This window comes from Vipera ursinii (genome assembly GCF_947247035.1).
Source record: "Vipera ursinii genome assembly, chromosome: 3".
NCBI classification, from domain to species: domain Eukaryota; kingdom Metazoa; phylum Chordata; class Lepidosauria; order Squamata; family Viperidae; genus Vipera; species Vipera ursinii.
In genome coordinates, this window is record NC_139516.1 from 88,608,357 (window position 1) to 88,623,345 (window position 14,989).

The 14,989-nt window shown below is 40.6% G+C and overlaps 1 protein-coding gene across 1 annotated transcript in view; it reads right to left on the reverse strand.

Moving 5' to 3' along the window:
• The window catches only part of OLFM3 (olfactomedin 3), a 198,771-nt gene extending 185,826 nt beyond the window's left edge, over positions 1-12,945 (reverse strand). Inside the window, exon 1 of the mRNA XM_083358491.1 lies at positions 12,758-12,945. Within this exon, the coding sequence (XP_083214617.1) occupies positions 12,758-12,826 (69 nt within the window). The 5' untranslated portion in view covers positions 12,827-12,945. The remainder of the gene's footprint in view (positions 1-12,757) is intronic.
• Between the last annotated feature and the right edge of the window lie 2,044 nt (positions 12,946-14,989).

The following is a 14,989-nucleotide window of genomic DNA, read 5'->3' on the forward strand; positions in this document are numbered from 1 at the left end:
TGTCTCCAAGTACCAAATCTAGGGCTTCGGGACAGGACGGAAAAATAAAATCAATTGTATTATAGAAAGCAACTCATGCAATATTGAATTACTCCCAACAAGGATAAATACACAGATCAATATTAATAAGAATCATCTCCAAAGTGGAAAATCTCAGTATTACATGCATTCAAAATGTATACAGAGTGATTACTTTATATACTGTTGGAAGGCTATATTCCATCCCATTATAATGCAGCCTAGGATAAAACGTGTGCTTGGTTTAAAATATTTGAATGCTTTTTTTCATTTCTTCTAGAGGATTTAAAGGACCACATTTATTTATTTTATTTATTCAATTTATTTGTAGCTAAATCTTGTCGCCTTGCAGGGAGATGGGACGGCTAACGAATTTTACAAATATTTTAAAAAATATTACACAGTCTTCATGTGGCAATTTGAACGTAACGAAGGAATGTTCCAGAACAGCCAATTATACTGCATGCATGAACAACCTTTAGTGGATGTAACTATAATATAAGTCAATGATAAAATATCTGTTTCCAGAGAATTGTTCAAAACTAATACAAATGCCCTACAGCTATTGATGCAATATTAAATAATTGTTTGCTATTAAGGCCTTTTTTATTATTTATGTCAAGGGAAGGGGAACTGGTTTTTAGAAACAAATTCCCACACGCACAATAAAAGGCTTTTGAAATTAATACATCAGTTGTAAAATAATGATGCTTAAATGCCCCAAATGAGTCTAGAAAGCCATGATTCAAAGAAAAGTCATTACCAAAGACAGTGCTTGAAGGCAAGCCAAGAGCAAGTGTATATTTGAATGGTTGTCTGAGAGACCTTCCTTTCAAGCACACCCAAATGTATTTTACGATCTTAAAAAAGCAAAAAGGAAAAATATCAAGGAAATGCATTCATCATATTTATTACCTTGGATCTAAAACTGAATGTTTTCATTTTTAGCAGAAATCTGCAACCTTGGCTTCAGAAGCAACTATCTTCCTAAACTCTATCAGGAAGCACCACTGATGCACCAAAAGTATGCTCACGCCAGCAGATACTTCCAGTAGGAAGCCCCTAGGGCAGAGCCCCCCCCCCAATTTTTGGGCATCAGGGACCGGTTCCGTGGAGAGAGGTTTTTCTGCAGATCGGAGGGGGCATGGTTTTGTGTGCTGCCTGCCTCCTGTGGATCGGGCTTTGCTTGTTTGTGTGGACTGGTTGCTGGTATGCCGTGGCCCGGGGTTGGGGAACCCTGCCCTAGGGAATTGACATGCAAAAACATTTGGGGTCAAGGTTGGAAATCACTTCCTAAGTAATCCCCTCCAGCAGAATGGCTGTAGAGCACAGGTGTCAAACTCGCCGCATCACCTGATGTGTTGCAACATATTACGACTTTTTTTGCCTCGCCGGAGCTAGGGTGGGCGCAGCCTCCACATGATGCAACTGGCCTGTGGGCCGGCAGTTTGACACTCCTGCTGTAGAGAAACCCATTCTTCGAGACTTCAAAAAGCCTTAGGGATTCTTTCAGACCCTGTTTAAAAAATCCCAGGTTGTAGTATCTTAATTTTTCTTCTGAAGACAACGAACATGAGGAGAATTAGGAGAAGAAGAGGGAGAAGGAGAAGGAACAGCAGCACACGATAGCTTTCCACTTTAAAACTGAAGACATTATACTAAAGTTTCGGCTTTAGTTCTAGCCTGAAATTGAGAGGAGAGTGGGGCAACCTGTCAACCCCTCACGGATTGCAGTATGGGTAACACAGATGAGAAGTGAGGGACTTTTTTTTGAGGACTTCTTGTTTTACTGACATGCCAGTTCATGAATTATAGTACGCTTTCACCTGTCTCATCTTGAAATGCAGTCAGTTTTTAAACAACCTTGATTAAAGAGGGCACAACAAGAGTCATCACAGGCTGGAGTAGCTCTAGTCTAGAACTACAGATTGCCCACTTCTGCTCTATAACTGTTGCAGAGAAAATTCCTTTACTCCAGATTTTAGGATTCCCTCTCTGAACTCATGCAGCTTTGGAGAAACATTACCACCATTATCAACTCCAATGTTATTGCTTTATGCGTTTTAACTGCTTTTTAATGGTGAGGTTTATAAACATAATTATTATTACCACTATTATTGACAGTCTGAGTTTCTGTAAGTCAGTTTCCCATGTTATAGAAATTGTGCAAATAATAAGCATCAATGAAAGCAAATAACAAAATTGAAAAGCCTATGCAAGACTACTACATTATAAAAAAGGTCAAGTCAAAAACTGGTAGTCCTCAACTTACAGCAGTTTGTTTAGTGACTGTTTGAAGTTACAACGGCACTAAAAAAGTGATTTATGACCATTTTTCACACTTATGACCACTGCAGTCTCCTCATGGTCATGTAACTTACATTTGGATGCTTGACAACTGACTCACATTTATGACGGTTGCATTGCCCAGGTGTCATGTGATCACGGGGCAACCAGATTCAATTAACAACCGTGTTACTAATTTAACAACTGCAGTGATTCACTTAACAACTGTGGCAAGAAAAGTCATAAAATGGGGCAAAACTCACTGAACAAATTTCCCACTTAGCAACATAAATTTTGGGCTCAATTATGGTTGTAAGTTGAGGACTAGCTGTATTTAAGATCCAGGATATTTACTACTAATTAGGTTGGAAATAAATTGGTCACCAGTGTAGATCACAACTGATGCAATTTCTGAGGTCTAATTAATAACCGCTGCAAGATAACTGGACATTCAATGTAGCTTCCAAGTAGCCTTCATAAGAAGCCTCTCATTCAGGTGCATTACTGTAATTCAACAAGGAAGTTTAGAAATATAGATAACAAACCAAATCTATTTTCACCTGTCTTACCAAATGAAGCTGTGCCCAGATCTTGGGGTGCAAGATCATCAGAACTGATTAAGGATGCAAGTTTAGAACAAGGTTTTTTTTTTCATGAATCTATTGCTGAAAACAAATCCCAAGAAGTGCTGAAGGAGGGGGAGCTTCTGATGTCAACTGACAAGACTTCTCCCTTTTAGTTTAGGGACTACTAAGGGATAAAAAAGATTTTTTTATTTTTCCTTTAATCCATCAGAGAAAATTTCTTTTTTTTCTTTTTTCCTTTTGCCATTGTCCTTGAGGAAACATTTTTCCCCTTAGTGCCACGGAACCCATTCAAGTGTTCAAAAAAGTCTTATGATCTGTGGGACCTAGCTAGAAAAATCCCACTTTATAGCAGCTTGATTTTTCCTTTGCAAACAGAAAAGAGGAGAAGAATTAGGAGGAAAAAAAGGAAGAAGGAAAAGGAACAGCAGCACATTTTAGTTTTCCATTTCAAAACTGAATATGCTAGTTCTAGCCTGAAATCAAGTACAATACATTTTGCACTACTTTTCCTCCTTAATAAAAATAATTCAGAGGAACAATTACTCTGAAAACTGCCTAAAACATTGAAATTGAATATTTAAAATTTAATCTTGTTTTACTAAGGCCTGAAAGTGATCACTTGGTGGCCATCTGAAGATCTTTCACGAACAAAGCCACTTTTTTTCTCTCCAGACATAATTCCCTATCACAACATTGATAACCTTTTCTGACATCTTGCTTGGGCTGTCTCAGGAGAGACAAAATAGGCACAAAGGTTGAATTATATTCACACTGCTTCTGGTGATCCTTCAGGACCACAGGGCAATGAGAAGAAGCTTAAAATACATTTTTTGACACTAGTTTAAAGTGTAGAGAATAGGCACAACATTCAGAGATATATGACACATTGGCCCAGGGGCATAGGGTCCATTCCCATAGTTTTTATCCCAACCTTTTTAGTAGTGTACTAACGAAAAGATCCTCTCTGTATGTGACATATAGTTTGATGGCTGCTTACCTTATATTAGTAACATAGACAATTGCCTTATAATTAATTATATTATTGCCCCAGTTAGCTCAGTATTATATGTGTTGTGTGCCCACTAGATGCATTGGGGTCAACTAGTAGAATTTCCCGCAAGGATAATCTGTAGAGCACCAAGCTGGAGAAGACTAGTTTACAAAAATAAATAGTGGCTCTCCAGGATGTCAGACATGGGTGATTCCTAGCTTGACCTGGAGATTTAGGAATAGACTTTCCCCATTTTCCTCTCTATAAATTAGCTTTTTATAAAAGATATGATGGTGAACAATTTCCTTGAAAAGTCACGTGGGAGGACCAAGACACACTGTAGCTGACCCTGGTTACAGCAAAAAAAAAATTACATTTGGTTTTTAAAATGTATTATGAACAGGGGGCAAACAATTGGATACAAACATGATTATATAGATATTCCTTTTATAAGTTCTCTTTATATGATCTTTGTGATGCTTATCCCTCAAATAAAGTGGTAGCAAAACCACACTTCCTTTCATTCCTAAATTTATGAGTGTGTATCTGAGAATAAAATACCAACTTCCCATAATCAAGGAATGGAGATATGAAATGGAGCAGATTACACACATGCTGGCACAGCCAGGTTATTAGAAGAGAAAAATCTCCACTGAATTAGCTAATGTCTGATGATGGCTTCAAATTATCAAATCAGTATTTTCTAGATATAGCCGCAACAACAATAAAGCATTTTTAAGATGTTCGAAGTGGGAAGGACATGTTCTCAGCCTTTTGTATTAGCAGAAGATATTTCTTCTATCACTCATGTTGTTCTGTTTAAATAATTCAATAGCTGATGTGAAAGTAATTTTCTTACAAAAAAAGGAAACTAATTTTGAAAAACTGCCTAAGACAAAATTAAGCTTATTTTATCTGGAGGTTACATATTACTTCATGCCTCTCTACACTCATTCCCAGATTGTAGCACTCAACATTTACCCATGGCTTCTCCAACACCCAATCATAGAAGTCAGTGAGCCAAATTAAGTAATATATCCTTCAATCAAACTCTGGGTTAAGTCAATCTCAAATCAAGGGTTATAAAACTCTCTTTGTAAAAGAATCAAGAATGTGTTTTAAAGTATGGTCTTTGGTTCTTACAAAACCATTCAATGAAAGACAGAATTAAATGCATTTTTCCCAATCATATGGAGAGGTGGCAGAATGGGGGCTAGAGGCATGTAAGTCAGAGGTTTTGAAGTGACCAGTCCTGGCTTTTGAGTTAGACTATGGCTTAACACAGGGGTCTTCAAACTTGGCCCTTTTATGACTTGTGGACTTCAACTCTCAGAATTCCTTAGCCAGCATGCCTGGCTGAGGAATTCTGGGAGTTGAAGTCCACAAGTCATAAAAGAGCCAAGTTTGAAGACCCCTGGTTTAACATGAATGTAAGCCTCCTGAATACAAAGCAGGGTATGAATCTAGCAAACAAATAAATACTACCATAGAACATGGATTCAGTATCATTAGACTACCCACAGCAGGATCACATATCTGAAGCACTTTTCCTATCCTGAAATCTACAATGGCACCACTACATCTGTGCAAGAATATTGTACAATGAACTGGTCTCAATAATTCCAGACTAAAAACTAGTACAAAATGCCAACTGCTTGTAGGAGCTGAGACTTTGAGCAACTATCAGAAAAATAAACTGTTTCTGTGGGAATAGGGGACTATTTGGAAGAAAAAAAATGCATAGTTGTTAAGCCAACTGTTTCAGGTTCTGTCACAAATTTCATAGGGTGAATTAGGTTTAACTGGAAGCTACTACGTCTACTCCAAAGTAGTTAAGCAAATCAGGTTAGTTAATAATACTTGTTAAGTTATCTACCTAAATAGGTCTGATTGAGATGTTTCATAGAAATGAATGCCTTTCATTGTGTACAAAACTTAATAATCAGGAAATATTTGGGAAGCATCAGAATGTCTCCTTTTTTTCTAAGATTATGGCAAATGCACTTGTGCTGGTCTGTTAATTTTCCAAAAGTAAACCTTCAGAAACAAAGGGGTTTGTGGTAAACTGCAAATTTCAGGGCTGGACTGTGTAATACTGTAAATCCCTTTCAATTCTGCAACATATTATACTTTTCAAAAACTACTAGACCATGCCCATAATTGTCAGATTGGGATGGTCTTGGAGCAAAGAAAAAAATAATAATAAAAGTTTTAGTGTTCTCTGAAACACTCCATTCCTAGTGTGCTTAATTCCATCAACTTCCATCCCAATTACCGAAACTATAGATGTGCAAAATGTTGGAACATCCCATCCAGTTCTGACCTCACTGAATTCTAAATAGAATTCCAACATTCTATTTAGAATTTATGGAAAGTATTCCAAAATCAAAATAGGCACTCCAACTGTGAAATGTACTGTAAGTCAAAATGACTTGTTCTTACAATGGAACATTTTCAGGACTGCTACTGCAGCCTTTGCTGCTCACTTTGATGGCATATCACAAACATCAAGATTGTGCAACATTCTTGGGACAAACTGCCTCGCCTGGCTTTAACCTAGCAAACTCAGGGGTCATATTTTGAAAAGTCACCAGCACCCAATAACCATGGGTCAGATGGAAAAAAAACTATAAATTTGATATAATTTAAATTTAAGTTGAACTAAACTTAAAATTCATGAAACCACAACTGGTAATCCAGTTACAAGCTGTCCAATTCCTAAAAAAGATGACTACAATATACAATCCTGCCACTTGGAGAAACTCCATAAGTGATTATGTCCCAGTCATCATTGTGCAAAACAGGCTAATATCTAATCTGCTATATGTTTCAGTGTTTTCTGCAAGATTAAATAAACTCCCTAGAAAAAAGGAAGCAAGTTCCTTACAGAAACATGGAATTAGCCTCCTAATGAAGTAATTGGGGAAAGTCTTGCAAGCTTCTAATTGTACAGTGAGGCCTTTCATCGGAATGGAATCTTTATAAATATCACGCCTGGAACATCGAAAGTAGCCCTGTATTGAATCAGACCAGTGGTCCATTTAATCTAATACTAGTAACATTGACTGGCAGTGGCTCTTTAGGGATTCAGACAGGAATCTTTCTAACCTTTCCAGCAGGACCAAGCCTGACCCAGATACTTTCTAAATCTTTAGGTGTCAACTCCTTTTGCTCTGCTGGAGTGATGCTTTGCTTGTGATTGAGCCCGAGAGATCTTTGTAGGCAGCATAGCCTGAACACAGAGCACCAAGGTCAACTGAGGCACCTCTATACTTTGCAGAAAATAACACAGAGATGCCATCTAGCAGTCACCCTTAGGAATTTCCAACATTTCTTCTATTGGAAATATCACTCCATAATATTCAGTACATAATATTATGTTTCTCATTGTCACCTTTTGATTCCAGTTTAAAAGTTTTGCCTAAGATCTCAGCAATACTCAGAGAACAAGATAATGTCCCTGATCTATATTAGTAGAGTGAAAAAAAAGTATCTTTTCATGGAAATTCCTCTCAGAGTTAATACATGCTATACTTTAGCCAAAGTACTGAAATAAAGTCTTCGGAGAAGGGCGGGATATAAATGGAATTAAAATAAAAAAAATAAATAAAGTCTTCAATGCATTTGCCACATTTAAGACTTGTTAAAAAATGGAGGTGCTGCTTCATTAATAGCTAAGTGCAGCTCACCCAATGGTCTACAGAAAATAGGGAAAATTTAACCCAATCTTGAAGTGAAATTCTGTAAAAAAAAATAAATTAATGAAAACAATCTGTGTAAGTGGATCTTAATCATGACAATATTGTGCCAGAGTTAAACTTAGTGGATCTAAATGCATTGAAGTGCTTCTGTGTTTGGAATTTCTGAATCTCTAGAACATGTCTAAACATTTCAAGAATCCATATGAGGTTTCTTGATTTGATTTTTTAAAAAATGGGTTGTGTGATACATCTTTTAAAGAGTAATGTTGGGCAACCTGCCTGTGTAGCCGATCTGCATAAAACTTTAAGCAAGTCATATTCAGTGGAGATAAGCGGACGTTTATCAGATTGCACCAGTCTCTGACAATTTATTTTCCATGTTATTGGAAAAAGTTCCTAGAGCTTTGGATGTCTACTTTAAAGAGAAAAAAAAATACAAAACCCTAACTGTCCGCTGTGAGTACATATGCTTTTTCTACACATGCAGGTAACAGCCAGTTTGGTGTACTGGTTAAAGATCTGAAGTAAAAATTGGGTGACCGTGAGTTCTAGTCCTATCTTAGATTCAGAGCCAGCCAGGTGACTTTGGGATACTCACTGCCAGCCTAAGAAGAAGGCAAGGACAAACCTACTTCTGAAAAGCATTGCGAAGAAAACCTCCGGGATTTGTAGCCACCTAGCTCAGAACTCACTCAAAGGCAAAAATAAGTAAACCCAAAACTATACAACTTGGGAAATGACTGAAATTCATGACTTCTGAGAAATTAAAAGAATTTTGCTCGAGGCTGTTTCTAATTGTGTTGTAGAGGTTCTCTGCCTATGTTTAGGAAATACCAGGAGGCTTCAGTTAATGTGAAGTCATTGGATGAAACGACTATTCTTTTTAAAGTTGTTTTCTTCTAATTTTCTGTCCAGGAAGATCCCTAAGGTGGCTTACAGAACACAGCTCACTATGGTAACACTGAGATTGCTTTTAACCCCTTTTGTAATGTTAAAATAGTGTTCCAATATTCTCTGATGCGCCACAATATTCTCTAATGTGTCATGTACAGAATGAAAGGTTACTGCTGCCATATATAATCTCTCCATATAATAAATATATATAATAAATAATAAAACTTAGTTATTTCAGGGCTAAACTGAGCAACAAAAAAATAGTATACCAATGGAAGTTCGGAAGCAGTTTTTATTTTATTTTTTGTCAACCTCCTGCCTCATGACACTGGCTTGCTGTTTTTTATCCCCAAACTGTTCACCTCTGTTTTTACTACTTGCGGAACAAAAATCGGAATATAAATCTCTTTTACGTATGCATGGAAGTGTATGAGAATTAGGCAATTTTGAGCAGAAAAGGCCCTTCTCTTCCCTGTACCGAAACTCACAGCGTCCAATGGGGGAAGGCCCACAGCTTGGTAGCATAAGATGTTTGGCATATAGGAGATGCCAGGAAGGATTAATTTTGGGAGTTTCCAAGTAGGACTACAAATGTTAGGCACCTGCTTAAGATCCTTGGAGAACCACTGCCAGCAAGAGCTAATAATAGGTAATAGGTGATCCAATATTCTGCATCACTCTAAGATAGTATTCTATGTTCATACGGATAATTTTCATTAGAAGATTGTCAAGTCATCTGGCATTTATCTAATCTGTTCATGTCTAGATATGCCAGATTGCAAATCACATTGTTTCCAACAACTAGTCAGGAAGGATGGGTGCTGTAATATGGCATATTTAGAATGCAGAAAGTTGGTGTAGTCTACACTTAAGTTTGGCTGTGGAAAAATTCTGATTGGCTTCAAATTCATTTCTCTTCAAAACTGTTTGGGCCATGTATATTGCCTTCCCATTATGGTTTCATGCTTCCTTTCTTCCTCACTGTTTTACATAAATGTGAAAAAATACTTACGTCTAGAAAATGTCCAGACTATTTTGCTCGTTTGACAAAGTGGATGAAAACCATATGAATTTATGCCATGAGAACTGTAATAGTTTCGAAGTTTGATTGGACTTTGTTGGGCCTTTTTATATTGTTATAATAGATTGGGAGTGCCAAACGTATGGCCTATGGGCTAGAGGTAGCCAGCACTCTTTTGTAACTCTATAGCCCCCCTAGAAGTAGGTGGTCCCAAAAAATATGGTTCATTTTATTTTCATTTCTTGAAGTTTGGAAGGTTAAGAGATCTTAAATCTTTCAGAATTTAAAGCTAAGAAGAAGCTAAAGAAACCTAAAACAATGGAATACAGGCCCACCTATTTTTGACTGTGGCCTTTAATATACTATACAACAGAGGTCCTCAACCCTTTGGGCACCAGGGACCGGTTGGGGGAGAGAGGTTTTCCACGGACCTGAGGGTGTGTGTTTTTTTATGCTGCCTGCATCCTGTGGATGGGACTTTCCCTGTTTGTGCGGACCAGCTGCTGGCATGCTGTGGCCTGGTACTGGTCCATGGACTGGGGTTTGGGGACCCCTGCTATACAAAGCTTTCAAGCTCTAGGAAACTGTGCTGATCTTGAGCAATTTAACACAACTTAACTTTACGGCAATTCCATAGGATCTACAGGTAGTCCTTGACTTATGACCACGATTGAACCCAAAACTTCTGTTGTTAAGGAAGATGTTTTTAAGTGAGTTTTGACCCATTTTACAACAATTCTTGCCACAGTTGTTAAGTGAATCACTGCAGCTGTTAAGTTAGTAATCTGGTTGTTAAATGAATCTGGTTTCCCCCGTTGACTTTGCTTGTCAGAAAGTCATAAAAGGTGATCATATGACCCTGGGACACTGCAACCGTCATAAATATGAGCCAGTTCCCAAGCATCTGAATTTTGATCACATGGCCATGGGGATGCTGTAAAAGTTGTAAGTGTGAAAAATGATCATAAATCACTTTTTTTCAGTGCTGTTCTAACTTTGAAGAGTCACTAAATGAACTGTTGTAAATCGAGGACTACTTGTACTGTAATCCTAATTTTATTTCTTTATTTACCATTTATAAAAGAAACTTTAAAAAACTGAGAGATTTTTTCCAATATTTTTGTGAGTCAGAAAAAAATGTTAACAACAGCCACTTTAAAGATGGTATCATTGAAGCCGCTGGCTCAACATGGCACTGTTGTTTTTTTTGAGGGAGTTCCTAAACTGGCATATTTTTTTTTGTAGTATTGTGGCATCTCACTATAAAATGCATCAAACATCAAGAAGTCTGTAGCCTAAGGATCAATACGTTAAGTGGGTTGGGATGGAAATTCATCTTGTTTTCTTTCTACCTCTAGATATTTGGTTGGGAGGACAACATAATTCCCTGTTGTAGATAAAAAGATCTTCAGATCCTCACAATCATAGCGCAAGCAACTGAGAGATGCATATACAATTCTTGTCCACACAGTGGCTCAGATTATCTCTCAGATGCTCAGCAAAGCTTAAGCCGTCCCCTACCTCATTGCTTTGTTTTTAATCAGTGCTCAGCTTTGCTTTAAGTGGAGAAGTCCCAAAACCCAGCTAGGGTATGGTTAACATTATTTTAAGCTTCTTTCCTTTTCAATCCAAACAGAAGGCATGATTGTCTTTCATGAAATTCGTCCTGACAAATTGCAGCCAAACAATAAGTCTACCCAAACATGAAATCAGCAGTGCTGCAGGTACACATTTTCTAAATAATGGCCTGTACCATATTTATAATGTGTGATTTCCCATTTGCTCTCTCCTTACTACCTCATGATTTCCAGAAAAAAACTGCTTTCAACTTGAAGCTCAATTGCCAGCTTGAAGTCTATGTTTTCAGTCTGAACAATTCTGACATCTCTCGAGGTATAAAACTTGCTCTGCTTTGCATGTCAAATGCCTTTAAAATACATGTTGGCACCCACCCTGTGCTGAACATACACAATGCTGAAGATCTGTACTTATTTTTTCCAAGTCTATCCCCCATGTATATATCTAATATGCAAATTGTTTGCTAAAACTTTGAGGTTTATGCCAAACAGTACATGGCTCAGGAATAAGGTTGGGCCTACCATGGTTCAGTAATCTCTTCCCAATACATTTGGATGGGGACCCTTTTTAGAAGTTGAATGAATGGTTGTCAGATAGTCAAATGGCATTGTGCAAAGCCATTCTTATGGGCTTCTAAAAGTGCACATCATTCCAGTCAGAGCAAATCATTTTTAAATGTACAAATTTAAATAAAAAAAATAAAATAAACAACTCTCCTACAACCTGGAGGGAACAACAATTACATAGGAGCCCTCCTTTTTTTCTGTGATAAAATGACACGTTTTTTTGTTTCAGCTGCTGCTCCTATTTTTTGGAGTATTTGATGCATTCTCTGATGGCTATAAATAACCCAGCCCTCACCAGTCACTTGGCTATCCTAGTGTCCGTTCTAGTTAGCACCAGGGACAACTTCCAGAGTCTAACAGTGGTGGCATTATCCCAAAGGGGAAACCCATTCCATCCTATTGCTCATTTCCAACCTATTCATCATTGGCTTAATTTCTCAATAAATCCTGCCACCCCACAAAATAAACTTGTATTAATAAATTATGGAAAAGTCCATAATTTATTAATTTATTAACTAATAGTTAATTCAGTTTTGTTGCAATTTATTTTACGGACAAAAAGGGGGGGGGGGAATAAGTGAGTGCCATAGTAGTTCCAGCTGTTGGAGAAGATAAGCTGCAGCACCCTCGTGTTGCTAACGTCCCTGGTCACACTTTCCAACATTACGTGCAAACACACATACATATGCACACAAGTAAGTACGTTCCTAGTGCAATAAAGCAGGTAGGTTCGAAGCATGTTGGCTTTGGAGAAGAGTGAGCACATTTCTGGCCAAACTACAAGATCTTAGAGGATCCGATGGTACTAAATCTATCAAACCCAATGAAAATCTCTCCCGCCCCTCCCGCCGCCGCGTCCCATTCCTGTCTGGAAAAACTACCCCCCCCCCCGGTCCAAAGCACACATAAAGACACCAGAGATCCGCATTGCTCCTTCCATCAAAAACGGCGGGGGCAGGGAAGGCAGGCTGAAAACAACAACTTGCAGAGGAGCCCTATTTCAAAGTAGTGCCCGAGGTAGCCTGGCATCGGGTGGGGGAAAAACAGAAAGAGGGCCGAAAGAAGGGACAGTTCGTCCGGATGGAAGACTGGCTTGCTTGCTTGCTTGCTCCTACCTTGGAAGGATCCAGCCCAGCCAGAAGAGCCAAAAGCAAGAGGTTGAGAATCCGGGCGGAAGGCTGCATGCTGCTCCCGGGCTGCTCAGCGACCGCTGCTCTTCTTCTTCTCCTCCTCCTCCTCCTCCTCCCTTGGACTCTCCTTCATTCAGTCACTGCAGGGACCCCTGTAGTCAGTTACACTTTCTGCACGCCTGCCTGCCTGCCTGCCACAGCCAGAATGCTGGGAGCGGCGGCAGCGCGAGGGGCGCTCATTCATTCCGCAGGCATCCTTCTTAGGCGAAGGGGCGGAGGGGGGGGGGCACCCAGTCCAAAGAAGCCGCGGGAGGGAGGGAGAGAGAGAGAGGCAGGAAGGAGGGAGAGAGGATGGGTGGGTTGGCGGGCTGGCCGCTGGCGCACGCTCCGCAGGTGCCTCGGGCTCCCGTTCTCCGTCGGCAGCCAGCCCGCCCGCCCCGAAAAGAAAAGTTTGCGCGTCGGACCCAAGAGAAGCGCGAGACAAGCCTGCGCTTTGGCCAGCGCGGATGTGACATCACCGCCGCCCTAGGAGGGGGGGGGGTGGGAAAGCGAAGCGAGGGTGTGTGGGGGGGGGGAATTGTCGGCGGGGGAGAAGGGAGGGATGGCTCTCTGGGGAAGGTTAATAAGTCGCGAGGGGACCGCGCGGAAGGCGAGGCGGGAGCTGGGCTGGCTCGGTGGTGGTAGAACCACGCAGCCGAATGGCTGAGGGATTTCCCGCGCTTCTGACTTGCCCCCGACTTCTTTTACGAGCCTGGCGGCACGACATTGGATTGAGGAGTAGGGGTGGGGTGGGGGTGTCATTGAGGTGAGAGATGGAAAAGTACACAGTGAAAGATTTGCCACTCTCTCACTGACACGCACTCCTTCGATCACAGGCAAACCAATCATCATCGTCATCCCAGTGGAAAAACGGAGCTGTTCAAAAGGCCATTGGAAAGGGGGTGTGGCGGGGAAAGTCAGCTAACTAATGAGAACCTAGCGCGGCGAAAATGCCACCTTGAAAGTCAGAGCAGGAAGGCATCAGCAGGTGTCCCGCTCTCCTATTGCCAATCAGCCACTTCCAGCATCAATTTATTTTGGATTGGACAGATCGGATGGTACGGCTTTTGCACATGTCACACCCTAGCATCTCCAGACAGACACCTTTGGGGAAATTCTTGTCTGAACTTTGAAAATGAATTATTGGAATGCAACAGTTGGGTGCCGAAGGAGTTACTAGAGGCAATAATTTACCATCATGAATGCATTAGGATGCCATGCATGAAATAATAACTAAGCTAATCATCAATATCCTACCAAATGATTATTTTATAACTCTGTCCACCTATATGTTTCTTGCTACTCAGTTGCGATATAGCCAAATCTAATGCAGTCAGTGAGTAATAGCTGGTGTGATTAACTCTAAACTAGCTGGCCTTTCCCAACATGGTACACTCCAGTCTCTTGATGCTCATCCACGGTGGCTGGGAATAATGGGTACACTCAGATGTCTGCTTCCATTTTGTATTTTGTTGGTTGCTTGTTAAAAGTTTTTTTTAAAAAAAAATAGCTATTAATAATTTCTCATAGAAGAATGGTTAGTGTTATGTATGCAGGAATCTGCATAGCAACAGCCATCAGGGGGCGTTGGCCTGGACAGTTTCGGCGGGAAACCTAGGGCCAACCCCATTGGCTGTTAGCTTACCTGGCCAGGTATATAAGGAGGCCAGGTAGCCCTCATTCCTCAGTTCACTTCCCCTTCCAATAAAGAGCTGAACTCACACACCGGCTGGCGTCTCTCTTGCGTCGGACCCACTACACAATAGTGGCGACGAAGGTGGGATTGCTGCCGACCAAGAGCTGAAGTCACTGGGGAAACGCTCCGCGAGCTGAAGGGAAAGGTATTTTTCCTTCTTTCCCCCACGACCGCCAGCTGAACCGGCAACGCCAAGCGCCACATCCACGACCAACTGCCGCCATGGCTAGAGCCGGACAACCCCGCGAATTCGAGACCTGTCGCCCCGAAACCTGGACCCGTTACCTGGCTCACGTTGAACTGTACATACGGTTCAATCAGATATCGGAGGATGGTGCAAAGGTGGCCGCCCTGCTCTGCCTTGGGGGACCAGCGCTGCTGGAAGTCGCCACGAACCTGTTCCCCCAGGAGGCCATCAACACTGTCGCGTACCAAGACCTCGTGGCCAGGCTCAATGCACATTTCAGGCCCCGGCGCTCCAA